General features: G+C 38.2%; 1 protein-coding gene across 1 annotated transcript; it reads left to right on the top strand.

Moving 5' to 3' along the window:
- Nucleotides 1-433: 433 nt before the first annotated feature.
- CDX4 (caudal type homeobox 4) lies at nucleotides 434-8,414 on the top strand (the record flags this gene model as incomplete). The annotated part of the gene is made up of 3 exons (XM_081221968.1): nucleotides 434-932; nucleotides 6,905-7,050; nucleotides 8,208-8,414. 3 exons carry the CDS (start codon nucleotides 434-436, stop codon nucleotides 8,412-8,414), a joined length of 852 nt encoding a protein of 283 aa, XP_081078094.1.
- Between the last annotated feature and the right edge of the window lie 11,960 nt (nucleotides 8,415-20,374).

Here is a 20,374-nt window from a genome sequence, read left to right as displayed (position 1 = left end):
AGCTGCTCAGAAACCTCTAGAGGAGCGCCCTTCTGCCTCCATAAGCGCAAAATTAGTGCTATGGGACCAGATGGACAAAAACGAGAAAGATGAGATAGAAAGGCCCAGGAGCTCTGGGAGCGGGAGTGTAGAGTGAACAAGTCGCTGTGAAAGTGAAATGGCCGTTCATTTGAATGCAAATGCTATGTAAAAGCCTAAAGCCCCTTGACGTCAGCCCAGCCATTGGGGGCCCATCTATACCGGGCTACCAGTCACCTGGAAACCGTCAGGGTAGGAAACGCTGATGGAGTTGTCTGAGGGGCGCGGAGGAGCTTGCAGCACAGCTACGACCTAACCAACCTACTGGTTCCCTAACTGCTTCTCAAAGTCGGGTTGGGGCCTTACAGGGACTTCAGGATGGCTTAGGGAGCTCCTTTCTCACACCCAAGCCACTATGTACAGAAGCTGCCTTTTGGAAAAAGAAACGGGCATGTACTCGGGCACTCTCAGGAGCCCTGCAGGAGGTGGCACAGCCGGGACTGGCGCCACTGGGGACGGTGGGAGTCCGATGCCAGCCTCCAACTTCGCAGCGGCTCCGTCTTACGCGCACTATATGGGGTATCCCCATATGCCCGGTATGGATCCTCACGGGCCATCGCTGGGGACCTGGGGATCACCCTATAGTCCCCCTCGGGAAGACTGGAGCGTGTACCCCGGGCCGTCCAGTACAATGGGCACGGTGCCCATGAACGACATGACCTCGAGCCCCGCTGCTTTCGGCTCGCCGGAATACAGCAACCTGGAACCCGCAGCGGGTGGAAACAGCGGTAGCAGCCTGCCTACACCAGCCGGCGGATCACTGTTCCCCATCGACGCCTGCACCGCCGACGCCAGTTCTAACAGAAGCCGCCACAGCCCCTATGCGTGGATGCGCAAGACCGTGCAGGTGACTGGTGAGTAATCGATTCCAATGCTCTCACACTTTTCCTTCCTTTGCTTCTCATCTACTTCTCTTGGCCTTCTGGCCCTCCTACTCCTCAGGCTTCTCCCCGGACAGCTTAGCTAAGGAGACCATTGAGTGTCTTACTGCCCAGGGCCCCAGCCCACTAGTGACCTCCTTCGCTTGTGCCTCTGTTCAAAAGCAGAGCATGGTGCTTGAAACTAAGCCGACCGTAGGGGACTTTTTCACCATTTTCTGATCAGTCAAGGGAGCAACCGCGCAGACAATGGGCATGTTGATCCACAAGGGTCAAGATCCAACCCTGCAGTTGCCCAGATGGGAAAACAGATGCACGGGGAAGATCAGTGGGTGAATGAGGAGAGGACAGCCACGTTCCCCTGTGCTCAATCACTGCTGCTTGCCCGTTCCATTTCAAACCCTTCCCCATCTGGGCAGGTCGGCTTCCCCCTCAAAGCTGGTGGTTCTCAACTTAGGTTCATGCTGCTTGGTTGGCAACAGACCCTCCAGTTTAGCCACGAAGGCCCCAGTGGCAAAACAACCTGGTCACCCTGCACTCTCAAGGAAGCTCCAGCTTCTTTCGCCCAAGCTGACAGAGGCAAGCTGGATTCAAACCCAATGCCTTCTTACAACTTCCCTTCCACCAATAGAAGCATAGAGGCTGTGAGAAAGCTACAGCACACCACTGGGACATAATAAGCTACTCAACCCTAACATCCCCTGGGCGTGCACGAATATCAGCCCCAACATCAATAAGATTAAAGTGATTAAAGCCCTCCTAACAGTCAGGCAGGCGTTTCGAGGTGCAGGGGCTGGATGCAGGCTTGTCACCACACATAAGAAAGCCCAGAGATCCCAGCCTAATGCCTACCCACGCTCCTGCCAGCAAGCCAGTGGGCGGCTACTGGGAGCCAGGGGCGGGGGAAGTGGGTACTCTGCTTTAATCTTGGACAGGGGGTGGAGGAGGGAGGCGGGGAGATGTTTGTTTTCAGCTATAGTTGTTCTTTTATCACATTCTTATTATTCCAACCTATCGCTCCCTGTCATTAGAGAAAATTAGTAAAATTCAACTCTATCACTTTCATCCCTCTGGGGAAGAAATGACATTTCAATAGCATTTGTCCACAATGATTATGCTTCTGCTCACAGTTCTGCCCTTTTTCTCTCCCTAAAAAAAGCAAAAGCAGGAGGGTGGGATGGGACCAACTTTCACCGTTAAGAGGACTCAGCCCAGAGGAGATAGTTCCAATTGATTAGGACATTACTGGGGTAGCAATCCCAAATTAAGAGTTGAGCTTAAATACTTAGCTTTAGAATGTTTGGAAGTAAGTCTGCATATTGCTTTTTGAAGTAAGAGCGAGTTGGCTGGCTAAAGAGAATAGAAAATGAGGTTAGGGTGTCGTATTCCCAGGGCTGTTATTATATCTAATCTTAGGGTTGTAATTAACATCTATTCACTAAGCCCTAACCATCAGCAAAAGACACAAAAGCCAGAAAAGTAGCTGCTCCCAGTTCAGGATTATGTTTTGAAATACTTTAGAAGAGGAAAGTCACTAGTATGTTGTTTGGAAGAGAGAACAATGGGAAGAAATGGACAAGATAAAATAAATTATCTTGAGTCATGAATTTTCTGTTTATTAGAGAAAATATGATGGGTTTCTCTGCTTAAAAGTCTTTCATTTGCATTTGTCAGATTCTCTCTTTTGGGTAAGTTTAGAAAGGGGCTCTAAATTGCTCTGTGGTGTCTTCATCATCAGCTAACTCTTGAAACCTGGGTGTACAATGCCACCTTCACAAGATTTTCTCTCCAACTTCTATGAGAAATTCTAAATTGAATGATTTTGGTACCCCATTCACTTCTGGCAGCCTATCCTATAGATGGGGCTTTATTAAATTCAATCTCCATTTCATTTTAATGTCTTATAAAAGTACCCCTTTATTATATTCTTGTAGCCTAAGGTGCATATAGCAACAACTTAAGAATGTGATGAAAAGTATGGACCCTCTCCCTAGAAAAATGCACAAAGGCACAAATGCGCATGCACACACACATGTCATTTTTTGAATAATGTTGGGAGATTCATGGATCCACTGAAGCCCTTCCACGGATCTCAGGTTATGAACCCCACAAAAAAATTAAGTTGATCACCTCTTTGTATCACTCCAAACAAAAAGACACCCATTTGTATGCTTAGTACATAGTGAGTGTTAAACAAATATTTGTTAAATGAATGAATAAGTCAGATTCTCCTAAATTTTCTACTTCACTCTGTAGTATTGTAGGACATTTGACTTATGGCTGAGAAGAAAATAGATGAACTACAAAATTGAAGTAACCCCTCCCTGATTATGGTAATCAAATGAAAGCTCTTTCCATCACTGACGAATGTTTTTTAAAATAACCTTAAGTTAAAGAAACAAAAATACACATATTAGGGGACAATTGGAAAACATTTCATAGTGATTATTGTCACATTTGATTTTCAAATGAGAGAAAGGGGACTGACATACAGAATAAATGAATGTCCACTAAGTGATTTCATTTAAAAATGAAATATTTTTATTTCAAGTTTGTTCCCTAAGTATTCTGTTCCAATACACTTCTGGTTTTAAAAATTATATGGAAAGGAAGCTGATAGAAAGATTCTGGGGAAAGTTCAGTATTTTCATATTTTAAATATTGTCAGTGCATTACAGCTAGGAATTTTTTTCATTTTTTTGCTTTATTTTTACCCAGAGTTGTAACCTTGTATGAGTATTGGCAAGGTGGTAACCTAAGCAGGGCTGGAGAGGGGCTTTCTTTTTAGGTGTGCGAAAGAAGAGGAGAGAAGGAAGTGACTTTGAATAATTATGATTAACCCACTGGACAAAATACAAAACACTGAGGAAGTTATACTTAAAAGATTTTATTCAGGTAGGATCCTTCAGAAAATGAGTTACTTAATAATTCCTGAAGCTTATCATTATCTTTCTTTGTTTTGATCATTTAATTGGACAATTTTTATGAATGAATTTGGATGCAATTTTTAACTAAAAGCAGCAAAAGACTACCATCAGATGGAAAGTCATTATGATGGTGTCAATTACACTCTACTCCCTAAAGAAAGAGATTGGTTTCCATCCTCTTTACCCTCACTGTCATCATCATCATAACCCCTAGGTTTGGAGAGTGCTTTTCTGCCTAACAACAGTGCTTTCACAGCCAGTCTCTCAAATGAGCACATTTAGGGTGATGATAAGTCATCCTATATAATGACATGTGTTTGCAAACTCTGTAGGGATACTGTCTTCTAGGTAGTGGGAACTACAGAGGTTTGTCCAAGGTTTTAGGCAGGGGGAGGCAGTGAAATCCCCACCACAGGGCTATGAAGCAGCCCTGTTATACAACTTACGGTTTGTTACTTTCCTAAATTAACCCACAATAGTGCCAGAGAAGGGGATCCCTCACCCTCAGAAATGTTGTAGTCTCTGGGAGAAGAGAATAGCTTGAACAATAAAAGCTAGTGCTCTTAGTGCTTTGTTGATGTTTTAGTATGGAAATATGGCATTATGCTCTACTAGAAAAATGTCCAAAACCCATTCAATCAGATTTCATCATTTAAGGGAAGAGGTAATGAAAGGGGTGGAAAGAAGACAGTTTGGGAGCAGGGACACAAGAGGAGCACCAGGTAACAGGAATTCATTTCTCTTTGTTAAATGTGCAGTCAATATTTCCCCCTGATCTATGTCTTCTTGAGGTTTGAGGTCTTATCTGTCAGATTGGGGCAACAGACTCTTTTTAACACTTTGCATGGCTTTGATATGCAGCTTGGCTCTTCCTCATTCCTCCTTTCTTCAGGGGTTATATTGCCGGAAAGGGTGAGGATTTTCATGGCAAATAAAGAGGCCTGGTCTTGACTTTATTGTCCTCAGAAGAAACTGCAAGAGGGGAATTTATGACCAATGGGGGTGGGGAAGGACTGCAACCTTCCAGAGTTCTTGAAGTCTGGTTATATTTACTGATTATCAAAGAGCGGAAAACAGACACACACAAGTTGAATTTTAACTTCTGCCTCAAGTTAGAATTTAAACACTTAGTCACTTTGGGATTAGAAAGGGTTTTAGGGAACATCTCTTCAAAGATATATTTTGATTCTAAGATTTGAGGTTCTGAAAATAAATTAAACCTCAATGTTTTCACTGTGACTTCAAATATACATTCTGCCTTTGTAACATACCAAATGCCAGACCTTTGGTTTGGTTTCCTAAATTCAGAAAATCAACTCAAGTTTGTTTTCTGTATCTGTGAATCTGTTTCTGTTTTGCATATACATTCATTTGTATTATATTTTAGAGTCCACATGTAAGTGATGTCATACAGTATTTGTCTTTCTCTGTCTGACTTATTTCACTAAGCATAATATTCCCTTGGTCTTTCCACGTTGCTGCAAATGAAACTAACACAATATTGTAAATCAACTATACTTCAATTAAAAAAATTGACAACAAAAACAAACAAACAAACAAAAAAGAAAACCAGCTTAAAATTTGAGCCTTTGAGACAGATCGACTGGGATTCATCGCTTTCCATTTTTAAGAGGGAAAGTTTTGTTTAGTTCTTTAGTCCATGAGTTAATCCTAAAACATATCTCTCATCTAGAATTTGTTTCTACATCCATGTCCCTTTTTTTTTTTCTTTCCTGGAGATGAAAGGGTGTCTGACATTTGTTTAGGGCTTGTAAATTCCAAACCAATTTGCTGGTGTTCCTGAATGTAAAGAGGGTTCAGGATGGGATCTGATGCTATGTAGCTCCTTTGTTAAGCTTGTGCTTCATCTTAACACCTCAATGGAGTTTAGGGAAACACTTTAAAGGAACCTTTGTCTTACAGATCGCTCCCCAAAACTTCACATCAAAAACAACCAGGGAAGATCAGAAGGAGTTTGCCAAAAGCCATAGAGAAAAGGAGGAAGATCCTGGAGGGGGTTAGAAAAATGGAAAAGAAAGAGAAACTTCCTAATCACCTTTGGAAAATTTGAAAGGAGGAATAAAACTCTATTTGAAGGAGGGCATGAGAAATTAGTTAAACATTTTAACACAAAGCAAATGTTTGTATATCCTTTCAAAGAATACTAGAATACCCATTTTATTCTGCTAAAGTCAACACCCCCTATTTCCCCCATTCATTATCCACTTGGGAATAAAAATTTGTTTAAGACTCTCCCCAGAAAACTAAACTATTTTTTCTGATAAGTAATAGGGGCTATCTTAGAACAGAATCTAAGTGACAATAGATGTTTTCTTTTTAAATTACTATCCAAATGAAATTCTAGAATGTATATGTAATTAGAATGTCAGGTCACAAAACAGCTTGCCTCACTTGGGCCATTCTTATGCTGTCCAGCATGTTTAAATCAGGAATAACATTTGGCACACCGGACTGGGAGCCAAGGGTATGTGTTTGGGTTCCCACTCCTCAGCCCACTAGCACAAAGCCACTTACTTACCTACACTGAGCCTCAGGTTCCTTATCTGCAAAATGGGGATAAGACACATTCTGCATAATTTGAAAGAGTAACTGAGAGGTTCAATAGGAAACAATATAAATGAACTGCATAAAATATCAGTATAAAATGAAGTGCATGTATAATGAATGTTGCTACTACTGAAAATGACAATGCTGTTCCCATATGTTAGTGTGAAGGGAATGAAAATCATGGCTTAACTGTTTACTTTAAAATGCTTTGGTGTAACAGTATGTCAATGGTGGTGTGATAGGTGTGTTGAATATATATATATATATAATAGCCACAGATGACAAAGTAATTAATGGAGAAATGGACTTATGACATATTTGGTTTAAAAAATGTACTTATTTTATATTTGAAAGTAATAGCTAAGGGTAGGAACAATGTTTATGATTCCTCCAACCAAAACAATCTCCAAAGAAGCAAAATATGATTAAATGCACTGCTTTCTCTCCTAACAGGGAAAACCAGGACAAAAGAAAAGTATCGTGTGGTTTACACAGATCATCAAAGGTTGGAGCTGGAGAAGGAATTCCACTGCAATAGATACATCACCATTCGGAGAAAATCAGAGCTGGCAGTCAACTTGGGCCTTTCTGAGAGACAGGTACACCAGAAGTACATCTAACACGTTTCATATAAGCATTTCAATAGGCTGAGGTTTTAGGGAAGTCTGTAAGTAAGAGTGGAAGCAAAACAAAGACCAAGCCATTCTCAGAGCTCTCCTAAAGTCCACATTCATCCTACTGGACCACCTAGTTTAGTACTGTTGGTTGATGGGTTTATTAATAATTGAACGTGGTGGGCACTGTGTAGGTGTGAAAGCAAGGGGTGGGGACATAGGGGGAAGAGAAGGATTAAAACTCCCATACAATTGATCAGTCAGAGCAAAACCTTGATATGGTTCCCCAAGTAGTCATAATCAATGTGTGAAGTGGAAATCTGTCAATCATGGCAATTATCTGGTTCATATCAGTCAAACTGTAACAGTAAATGAACACCAATGCTGCTACCTGAAGCAAGTTTTTCTATTACTCAGGGTAGGAATTTAATTTTCTGTGGTCTATGTAATCCTATGATTCCTGCCTCAAATTTATCTTACTGTGGATACTTAGTAAAGATTAAATCATGGCAAGAATCAGTGGTTTCCACTCGCCCAGATTTTGACATTACATAACTACCTGATTTTTTTTAATTAGATCTAGGAGTAAACCTGGAAATTATAAGATTCTAGAACTGTAAAGTCCATTTATGTATTGCTGTATCCCAAGAAGCCTGCATTTCAACCATTTATGAAGGCACATTGGTATGACAGCAAGAGATATAGTATTTCATCACCCTTGTTCACCCAGTTCTGTTCTAACAACCTTACTTCATTTAATGACAGATCATAATCACCTTTGCTATTTAAATCCCTCCCTTTTATCACCATGGCTCAGCATCTGCCATTCTATCATTATTTATTTCTACCTGCGCAACAGAGATGGTGGGTGAGATATAATATAAAGAGCACTGCATTCAGAGTCTGAGGCCCTGGACTTGATTTCAGTTTCATCTCATGCAAGATACTTTCCCTCTCTGAGTCTCAGCCTTTTTTAAACCTGTTGTTAAATGGGCATACTTCACAAGGTCATTGTGAGGCTCAGTTAAGCGATGCACGTGAAAGGACTTTGTAAATACTAGAGTCCCTGAACAATATCAGCAATGACTGAAAAGTGCATTCAGTATGTTGCCCCATTAAATCCAAAGCATTTTGTGTTTCAGGTGAAAATCTGGTTTCAGAATCGCAGAGCCAAGGAGAGAAAGATGATCAAAAAGAAAATATCCCAGTTTGAGAACAGTGGAGGCTCAGTGCAAAGTGACTCTGGCTCCATCAGCCCTGGGGAACTACCTAACACTTTTTTCACCACCCCATCTGCTGTCCGTGGATTTCAGCCTATTGAGATACCTCAGGTCATAGTCTCTGAATGAAAGAAAGGCAAAGAGAAATGGAAAGTGCCTTTCCTTTAGCATTGTCTTTTTGGTCTCTAAGATATCAGCAGGGGAGTTGCAACATTATGTAATTCCTTGTAAGGCAGTATTCAGAACAAGTGGATGCGCCATGGGTTGAAGATAATTCAAGGGTCACTTACTGTTAGGAACTATCCCCAGAAAACTGTTGTGTGCTATGCTATGTCAGTCACTCAGGGAGCTTGGTGATAAGCTGTATAATTAAAAGCTACAATTGTGAGCCCTTGAACTCTGTTCACAACTTCAGAAATTTGCTTGTGAACAGGCTGTAAAAAACAGTTCTGCCAGGATGCACATTTGTGTATGTATACTTGTGTTTGTCATTTGATGCTTGGGTGTGTCTTTTGACGCTATCTTTTGGGGGTGGGGAAAAGGTTAAGCAGAAATTTATCTATCTCTAGCTAAACTTTCATGCATTTAATTCAAAAGCTAACAGCGTTTTCATAACAAGACAAATGTTTTTAAAAACATCAGGAGGTGATTCTGAATCCATAGTCACTTGTTAATAAAAATAATAAATTTTTAAAAAGTTTTCGTCCCTTGGTGATACTTGTCTGGCATCAATTATCTCAGAACTTCCAAACTGCAGTGTCAGTTTCAAATCTTGCCAAAACAATGAAATCAGACTAGAATAATACAGGCCAGCTTGGTTGAATCATTAGAAAGGGCAGATTTCCAACACACAGAACAAACCCTTCCCCTCTTCTGTCTCTCCACTCCATTTACTGTTAGAGTGTGAAACAGTAGTCAGATTGAACATGAGCACAAGGACAATGTATGTTCTATAGCTTCTCTAATTGCCATCATCTTCAATCTGTTCAATTTTACCTACATTATATTATGTCAGTGCAGTGCGGCCCAAGAAACTGCAGTTTACAGGTTACAAACACACAACTTAGGCTGCAGTGAATGGAGTTGCCTGGAGTTTGTGGTGTTGGTCCAGTTCACTGTTTGCATATTAAAGTGGCCAGAGGATGAACTCTGAATCATTTAAAATTAAGATGGTTTAAAAGAAATTTTGATTAAAGTAGGCAAAGGATCAGAGCACAACTTTCCTTTCCTTTTCAAAACACATCTTTGAAGTTCTTAAGAAAATAGAATCTTGAGCATAACTACCTGTCCTTGGGTTGGGGGTAAGAAATTTATCCTCCCTCTCCTTATGAATATCTCAGAAAGAGGGTGTCTATTCCATTTCACTGCTTCCAATAAATATGGGGTGGACTACATGTTAACTGGTCAACAGGCCATCTGGATTGCTGAACATAGAAAATCAGCATTAAATGAGCCCTTCCAAACTAGTAAAGGGAAAGTGGGAATTATAAGGATGAGGAAGCTAACTTCTGAGTGTACTTGTCTACGTACACTCAAAGTACAGTCAGAAGTTAGCTTCTCATCCATAATACCCCCCCAAAAATGTATACTTTTGGCTATAGCAGTTGGATTTCCCTGGGGGTTGTTCTTTCCTGCTGTAAACTTTTGTGCCACAGAGAAGAAACATTTCTCTATTTTTATAGATTCTAATTCTCTAGAACCTGCTAGCAGAACCACAATATAGAGCTTTTGTTCTTAGCCTCATATTGCAGCTACGTCCTCTAAGAAGACATGTTGATTCTTTCTCTGAGACCTGAGAAAAATATATACCCCATGCTTTTATGGTTTTATTATGATGGTGTGTGCTGGAGGTGTATAGAGAAAAAGTTAAACACAAAAACTCAAAAGTTGCATTCAAAGTAGGTTTCAATAAATGTTTTTTTTCTGGTTGGGGGAAGAGTCAGGAATGAAAACATGCCAAATGACTGACAGTGTTCAGCTAGGGTAGTGGGATTATGCAGATTTTCTTCTTTTCATTACTTTTCATGCTATGAAAAGTATGTATGCTAATTTCATGTATGCTATTTTATAATAGAAGTTTCCTTAAGAAACATGCTTTCACCTCAAATCTTTCTTTAGTTTATCTTCAAGTAATTTGCAACTTTAGATCCTACTTGCAACTTATATAAGTGCTTCAATCTCCTAGTTCCTTACTTAAAGCCTTTGATCTAGTCTTAGAGTTGTTTGTGTACAGTTGCAAAGATAAGTCTTTGGGAGGGCCTGACTTCTTTTCAAAGGAGGAAGGAAGCAAGGCCCAAGGGATGTCTTCTACTCTTGGCTCCGATGCAGAGAATCTAGCTGCTTTCCTGGGTTGGAACACTTTAACATTACCAAACCAAGTCAAGAAGGGCAAGAGGAGATAGCAAGGGAGTTGGGTGGTGGGAGGGAGGGATATATTATAACAGGGTATGAGGAATATTGGTGTGTGTGTGTGGGGGGGTGGTAGACATGTTTATTATCTTAATTCTGGTGATGGTTTCATGAGTGTATACATATGTCAAAAATCAACTTTTGTACTTCAAATATATGCAGTTTCTCATATGTCAGCTATGCTTTAAGAAAGCTGCAAACGAGTACAACAGAGTGGTTGCAACTGTAATAACAATACAGAAGGGAGGAACTCACTAGAGGAGATAGATAGTCTATGGAGATAGTCACCTTAGATAACTTAGATTCAGCCCCCAGGTGGGGATCACTTTCTTGTATACTCACGTCTGAGTGTGCTATTGAGGAGGGACACCAATAATTGATCGTCAGTGAGTCTCTCATAAAACGAGGATGGGTTTGGAGGGTAGGGAGAGGCCAAGATATGTGGACATTGAATCTTGAAGTATGAGTGTCAACTCAAGGCAAATAAGTCCCATATTGTGTTCTTTCAGGACCAATATTGTGAGTTGGTAGTAAAAGTAGCTATTCATATCTTATAGAAAAAGAAGCACTGATCAGAGGTGGGATCAAGATAGCAGAGTAGAAAGACCCTGAGCTCACCTCCCCCCACAAACACATTAAAACTACAACTACACAAACAGCAACTCTCACGGAGAATAACCTGAAGACTAGAAGAGCGGCTCTTCTACAACCAAGGCTGTAATGAAAGATCCACACAGAGTCTGGTAGGAAGGGAGGAGAAGTGTGTTAGTCGGGACCTACATCACTAGTGGGTGACCCAGAAGGCTCAGGATCCTCCCTGGGGAGCAAGGGGTTTAAGTCACATATTAGGCATCCCAGCCCTAGGGTCCAACACTGAGAAATCAAGCTCCATTATCTGGTTTGAAAACCAGTGGGGCATAATGGAAAGATGTAAGAAACCAGGACTCCACTCTTGAAGAACACACACAGATTTGCTGGCTCCCAGTCTCACCATGAATATCATAGATTGAAAAGCTGCCTGGTGCTCTTGCAAGCCTGCCAGAACTGCCTCAGCATGCTTCACAGCCTGTACCAGGCTACCACTCCAGCCCCTCCTGCTTTAGCACTTCTCCCTGCTAAGATGGAGGTCACTATTGCCAATGCACATGCACTCACTGGGGAAGGAGCAGAGCCAGCTTGGGCCACAGCCTTGCCCCTAGCTAGGGTGGAGACTGCCATTGCCAGTGTGCACATACACTAGGGAAGGAGCAGAGACTGCTCAGTAGTGTGGCTCCAACCCCTCTGGCCCCAACACTGCCTCTAACAAAGACACACACCAGGGAAAAAGTGAAACCTAAGCCTTCAGGCCCCAGCCACAACTCCAATATGGCAGTGACCACCACTGAGCCTAGAGGAATCCCCAATTCACACTTGGCTCTGTCTCTGGCCCCTCTGATTCCAGCCCTATCTCCCACTAAGGCCAGTGTACCCAGGGAGAAGATGTAGCCCATGCTCACCTAAAATCCAGCTCTCCCAATAAGCCATTAGGCACTTGTAGACTGCACAGGGATGCCTCCACACAAAGATATGCCCTTAAGACCAGAATAGGTAACTATTTCACCTAATTTCATAGCAACAAACAGAGAAACTTAAATAAAATGAGAAAACAGAGAAATAGGTTTCAAATGAAAGAACAAGATAAAAGCTCAGGAAAAAACCCTAATGTAACAGAGGAAAATAATTTACCTGAAAAATACTTCAAAGCAATAGTCATAAAAAGGCTAAGTGAACTCAGGCAAATAATAGATGAACACAAAGAGAACTTTAACAAAGAACTAGAAAATACAAAAAAGAAGCAGTGAAAGCAGAAGAATACAATAACTAAAAAGAAAAATACACTAGAAGGAATTAAAAGCAGATTAGGTAATACAGAAGAACACATAAGTGATCCAAAAGATAGAAAAGTGGAAATCATCCAATCAGAACAGCAAAAAAGAAAAACAATTTTTAAAAAATAAGGATAGTTTAAGGGATCTCTGGGACAACATCAAGCATATTAACACTCATATAATAAGGGTACCAGAAGGAGAAGAGAGAGTGAAAGGGGCAGAAAATGTATTTGATGAAATTATGGCTGAAAACTTCCTGAACCTGAAGAAGGAAACAGAAATCCGGGTACAGGAAGTACAGAAAGTCGCAAGCAAAATGAACCCAAAGAGACCCACACAATATATATAAAAATTAAAAAGGCAAAAGTTAAAGAAGGAATTTTAAAAGCATGAAGAGAATATAGTCATATACAAGGGAACCTTCATAAGGTTATCAGCTGATTTTTCTCCAGGAAATTTGCAGGCAAGAAGGGAGTGCCATGATATATTTAAAGTGCTGAAAGGGAAAAACCTATAAACTGGGATACTCCAACTAGCAGAGTTATCATTTGGAATTGAATGAAAGATAAAGAGCTTTTCAGATAAGCAAAAACTAAAAGTGTTCATCAATACTAAACCAACCTTACAAGAAGTGTTAAAGGGTCTTCTTTAAGTGAAAAAGAGAAGGCTACAACAAAAAATAAGAAGTTATAGGAAAGGAAAAATCCCACAGGTAAAAGTAAATATGTAGTAAGTACTGTGGATCAAGCACTTAAATAAGCTAGCACAAAGGTTAAAGGACAAAAATTATAAAATCAAATGTAACTACAGTAAACAGTGGATAGACATGAATTTGTAAAATATGACATCAAAAACACAAAACATGGGGGAAGGGAGTAAAACATGTAGATCTTTTAGAATGCATTTGAACTTAAATGACTATAAGTTTAAAACAAGTAGATATACTTACAAGTCAACTATATGAACTCCATGATAACCACAAATCAAAAACCTACATTAGATACACCAAAATTAGCAAGAAAGGAACTCAAACATAACAATAAAGAAAATGATTGGAGCACAGGGAGATCAGCTCTGTGCTTTGTGACCACCTAGAGGGGTGGGATAGGGAGGGTGGGAGGGAGATACAAGAGGGAGGGGATATGGGGATATATGTACACATATAGCTGATTCACTTTGTTATACAGCAGAAACTAACACAACATTATAAAGCAATTATGCTCCAATAAAGATGTTAAAAAAGAAAAGAAAAAAAATAGAAAATGATCAGGACTTCCCTGGTGGTCCAGTGGTTAAGACTCCATGCTCTCAATGCAGGAGGCCTGGGTTCAATCCCTGGTCAGGTAACTAGATCCCGCATGCCACAACTAAAAATGCCACATGCCACAACTAAATCCTGGTGTAGCCAGATAAATAAACAAACAAACAAATAAATAAATATTTTTTAAAAAAGAAGAAGAAAGAAAATCATCAAACTGCAAAGGAAGAAATTAAATGAAAAAGAAAAAAATAGAGGGGATGGGCAAAACAACCAGAATACAAGTAACAAAATTGCAATAAGTACATACCTATCAATAATCACTTTAAATGTCAATGTACTAAATGCTCCAATCAAAAACATAGGGTGACTGAAAGTGAGGGGATGGAAAAAGATATTCTGTGCAAATGGCAATGAAAAGAAAGCTGGGGTAGCAAAACTCATATCAGACAAAGTAGACTTTAAAATAAAGTCTATAATAATAGACAAAGAAGGGCATTATATAATGATAGCAGGATTAATACAAGAAGGGGATATAATAATCATAAACATATATGTACCTAATAAAGGAGCACCCAAATAAAGAAAGCAAATGTTAACAGACATAAGTGGAGAAATGGACAATAATGCAATAATAGTAGGGGACTTTAACACCCAATTCACATCAATGGACAGATCATCTAGACAGAAAATCAATAAGTAAACAGTAACCTTAAATGACACATTAGACCACCTACACTTAAAAAATATCTACAGAGCATTCCACCCAAAACAGCAGAATACACATTCATTTTAAGTGCACATAGAATGTTCTCCTTCTCCAAGACAGATCACATACTAGGCCACAAAACAAGTTTCAACAAATTCAAGAGGATAGAAATTATGTCAAGCATCGTTTCCAACCACAATGGTATGAGACTACAAAAAAATTACAGGAAGAAATATGGGAATACACAATCATGTGCAGATTAAACAATATGCCGCTGAAAAAAAACGATGAGTCAATTGAGAAGTCAAAGAGGAAATCAGAAAATACCTTGAGACAAATGAAAATAAAAACATAACTTTCCAAAATTTATGGGATGCAGCAAAAGCAGTATTAAGAGGGAAGTTTATAGTGATACAGGCCTATGTCAAGAAACAAGAAATATCTCAAATAAACATCTAACCTACCATCTAAAGGATTTAGAAAAACAAGAACAAACAAAGTCCAAAGTCAGCAGAAGGAGGGAAATAATAAAGATCAGAGCAAAAATAAATAGAATAGAGACAAAAAAATAGAAAAGATCAAAGAAACCAAGAGCTGTTTTTTGAAAAGGTAAACAAAATTGATAAACTTTTAGCTAGGATCATTAAGAAAAAAGTGAGAGGACCCAAATAAACAAAATTAGAAATGAAAGAGGAGAAGTTACAGAAATACAAACAATCATAAGACAATACTACAAACAGTTATACTCCAAAAAAATTGGACAACCTAGAAAAAACTGGAAACATTCCTAGAAACATACAATCTTCCAAGACTGAATCAGGAAGAAACAAATAACCTGAAGAGACCAATTACTAATATTGAAGTTGAATCAGTAGTCAAAAAACTCCTAACACACAAAAGTCCAGGACCAGACAGCTTCACAGGGAAATCTACCAAGCATAAAGAAGAGTAAATTCAATTCTTCTGAAACTATTACCAAAAACTGAAGATGAGGGAATACTCCCAAACTCATTCTATTAGGCCTGCTTTGCCCTGATACTAAAACCAGAAAAAGATACACCCCCCCACAAAAAGAAAACTACAGGCTGATATAGATGCAAAAATCCTCAACAAAATATGAGTAAGCCAAATAAAAAATACATTAAAAGGATAATATACAAAGATCAAGTGGGATTTATTCCAGGGATGCAAGGACGGTTCCACATTCACAAATGAATAATGTGGTATACCACATTAAAAAAAAACAAAAGATAAAAATCACATGATCATCTCAATAAATCCAGAAAGAGCTTTTGACAAAATTCAACATCTATTTACAATAAAAACTCTCAACAAAGTGGGTATCAAGGGAATATATCTCAACATAATAAAACCATGAATGGCAAACCCACAGCTAACATCATACTTAACTGTGAAAAACTTAAAGATATTCCTCTAAGATCAAGAACAAGATAAGAATGCCCTCTATCACCATTTCTATTAAGATAGTACTAGAAGACCTAGCCACAGCAAACAAACAAGAAAAGGAAATAAAAGGCATCAAAATTAGAAAGGAAGATGTAAAATTGTCACTGTTTGCAGATGACATAATACTATATATAGAAAATCCTAAATATTCCACCCAAAAACTATCAGAACTAATACATGAATTAAGTACATTTGCAGGATACAAGACTAATATACAGAAATATGTTGTTTTTCTATACATTAATAATAATTATCAGAAACAGAAAGCAAGAAAACAATCTCATTTACAATAGTATAAAGAAAATAATAAAATAATGAGGGATATATTCAACCAAGGAAGTGAAAGACCTATATTCTGAAAACCAAAAGAATTTGATGAAGGAAATTGAAGAAAATATAAATAAATGGAAAGATATCCCATTTTCATGAATTGGAAAAATTAATAGTATTAAAATATCCATACTACTCAAAGCAATCTACCAATTTAATGCAATCCTTATCAAAATACCCATGACATTTTTCACAGAACTAAAACAAATAATCCTAATATTTATATAGAAACACAAGTGACCCCAAATTGCCAAAGCAATCTTGAGAAAAAAGAACAAAACTAGAGGTATCACACTCCTTGACTTCAGAATATACTGATATTACAAAGTTACAGTAATCAAAACAATGTGGTACTGGCAAAAAACTGAACAAATAGATCAATGTAACAGAACAGAGAGCCCAGAAATAAACCCAAGCACATATGGTCAATTGATCTATAACAAATGAGACAATAATATATAATGGGGAAAAAACAGTCTTTCAATAAGTTGTTTGGGAAAACTGGACAGATAAAAGCATGAAATTAGAGAATTTTCTCACACCATATATCAATACAAAAATAAACACCAAATGGATTAAAGACCTAAATGTAAGACCAGAAACCATAACTCCTACCTAGAAGACAACATAGGTAGTACACTCTTTGACATAGGCCTTAGCAATATTTTTTTGGATCTATATCTTCAGGCAAGGGAAACAAAAGCAAAAATAAGCAAATAGGACCTAATCAAACTTTAAAACCTTTGCACAGTGAAGAAAACCATCAACAAAATGAAATGGCAACCTACTGTACTAACTGGGAGAAGATATTTACAAATGATATAACCAATAAGTGGTAAATATCCAAAATATAGAGAGCTCATACAACGCAATATTCAAAAAACAAACAACCCAGTTTAAAAATGGGCAGAGGACCTGAATATACATTTTTCCAAAGAAGACATACTAGTGACAGGAAAAGATACAGGTACATCAAAAGATGCTCGACATCACTAATCATCAGGGAAACACAAATCAAAATCACAATGAGGTATCACCTCACGCCTGTCAGAATGGCTATCATCAAAAAGGCAAGTAATAACAAGTGTTGGCAAAAATTAGAATAAAAGGGAACCCTAGTATACTGTCAGTGAGAATGTAAATTGGTACAGCCACTATGGAAAACAGTATGGCTGTTCCTCAGAAAATTAAAAATAGAGCTACTATATGATCCAGCAATTCCACTCCTGGATGTATATTTGAAAAACACAAAAACACTAAGTCAAAAAGATATATGCACATCAATATTCATAGCATCATTATTTATAATAGCCAAGGTATGGAAGCAACCTAAGCGTTCAACAGATGAATGGATGAAGAAGATGGATATATATATATATATATATATATATATATATATATATATATATATATATAATGGAATATTACTCAGCCATAAAAAGAATGAAATTTTCCATTTGCAACAACATGGAGGGTATTATGCTTAATGAAGTAAGTCAGACAGAGAAGGACAAATACTGTGTTTTCACTTATATGTGAAATCTAATAAATAAAACAAAGGAACAATTATAACAAAACAGAAACAGACTCACAGATACAGAGGACAAACTAGTGGTTACCAGTGGGGAGAGTGGTAGGGGGAGGGGAAAGTTAGTGGAAGGGGATTAAAAGACACAAACTACTAGGTATAAAATAAATAAGATACAAGGTTGTAATGTACAGCATTGGGACTATAGCCAACATTTTATAATAACTTTATACAGAGTATAATCCATAAAAATATCAAATCACTATGTTGCCAACTGAAACCAATATTGTGAGGCAACTATATGTCATTATAACAAACAAACAAACAAATAAATAAAAACTTTAAAAAGGAAGCACCAAATTGGAAAATGAGACCTGAAGTTCTAATTTTACCTAACTCTGCAACTAAATAGCTGTGTAATTTTTGGTCAAGTCACTTCACTAATAAGGGTCTCAGTCATTTCATTTCTATAGTCTAGGGTTTTGACTTGGTGTTATGAGTTTATTCCAGCTCTAGTTTCTATATGACATCCTGGGAAGACCCCATATGCTTTCACCCTTCCCCACTACTCACACAAAATAAAATATGCGTGTGAGCATGTGCGTACACACACACACACACACACACACACACACCTTCTCTTTGTTCTCAGGGACTAAAGTTCTACTGATGCTAGATTCAATCCTTTGTACTCAAAGACTTTTCTGTCTTCCAGTGTTTACCATGGGACTTCCTCTTTCAGAGTCTCCATGTCTCCATGTATAAAATGTGGATTTAGAGCCTAATCTTGCCAATCTCTAAAATTCTAGGTCTGCGAATCTCTAATTAAAATGCAAATATCACTGGAATAGGAAGGCACTTAACGTGCTATTATTCATTTCTCTAAACTCTTTCCAAGCAGAAAAGACTTAGAAAGGACAGCTAAAAATGGAGCACATGGAAATGACTCCCTAAAACAGGAATGAATCCCCTAAAACAGGAGAAGTATACCACAGAATAATAAACACAAATTACTTGGACTTTATTAGTTTGCCTTTAGTTGTACTTGTGCACACATTTCTCATTTTCCCCTATGGGTAAGGGAAGTAGCAAGTCAAATGCCTTCTGGGGAAAAGAAAAAAAAATCTCCCCTCTCTGCTCCTAGAATAGCCTCTCCTGGCTCTTGGCCAACCTGAAGAAAGAAAAGTAGTAGAAAAATGGAGCCCAGAATAGGTTGAATGGTGGCCCCTCAAAAGATATATCCACTTCTTAATCCTAAAAACTTCTGAATAATAATACCTTATAGAGCAAAAGAGTGAATATTTTCTTATATGACAAAAAATTAGATTAGTGAACTTCAGAGGAAAATCTTACCCTGAATTATCTGGGTAGACCCTAAATGCAACCAGATGTTTCTTTACAAGATACAGGTAGAGGGAGATTTCTAACATATCGTAGTTGGTTTGGCCTGCTATAAAAAAAAATACCACAGACTGGGTGGCTTATAAATAACAGAAATTTATCTCTCACAGTTCTGAAGACTGGACTTCCATGATATTTTTATTGTCCCCATAGTTTTGCCTTTTCCTGAATGTCATAAAGTTGGAATCACACAGTGTGTAGCCTTTTTATATTTCCTTCTTTCACTTAGTAATATGCATTTAAGGATGCTCCATGTCTTTTCATGGCTGGGTAGCTCATTTTATTTGAGCACTGTCTGGATTTTCGACTGTCTGGTTGTAACACAGTTATATACATTTCACCTGCTGAAGGACATCTTAATTGCTTCCAAGTTTTGGTAATTATGAATAAAGTTCACATTAAACATGCATGTGAAGGTTTTTGTGTGGACATAAATTTGCTAGACCTTATGGCAAGAGTACGTTTACTTTTGTAAAAAACTCACAAACTCTCTTTCAATGTGGCTGCATCATTTTGTATTCCCACCAGCAATGAATGAGAGTTCCTGTTGTTCCACATTTTTGTCAGCATTAGGTGTCATCAATGTTTTGAATTTTGGCTATTCTCATAGGTGTGCAGTGGTATCTTGTTGTTTTAATTTGCATTTCCCTGATATGCAGGGGATCCATATGATTGGAGCATATTTTCATATGATTGTCTACAATTTGTATATCTTCTTTGATGAGGTGTCTGTTCAGGTCTTAAGCCATTTTTAAATCAAGGTTGTTTTTTTTTCTTATTGTTGGGTTTCAAGAATTCTTTGTATATTTTGAATAACAGTTTTTTATCAGATGTGTCTTCTGCAAATATTTTCTCTAAGTCTGTGGCTTGCCTTCTAACTCTCTGGACATTGTCATTCAGAGAGCCAAAGTTTTTAATTATAATGAAGTCCAGTTTATTAATTATTTTTTTTCATGGATCGTGCCTTTGATGTTCTGGCTAAAATGTCATTGACCCATGATCATCTAGGTTTTCTCCTATGTTGTCTTCTAGGAGTTTTAACTAAATTTATTGTGGCAATAATTTCACAATATATGTAAGTCAAATTATTATGCTGTACATCTTAAACTTATACAGTGC

This window comes from Mesoplodon bidens, assembly GCF_964165515.1.
Source record: "Mesoplodon bidens genome assembly, chromosome: X".
Classification (NCBI taxonomy): Eukaryota; Metazoa; Chordata; class Mammalia; order Artiodactyla; family Ziphiidae; genus Mesoplodon; species Mesoplodon bidens.
This window is presented reverse-complemented; position numbering and strand designations above follow the sequence as displayed.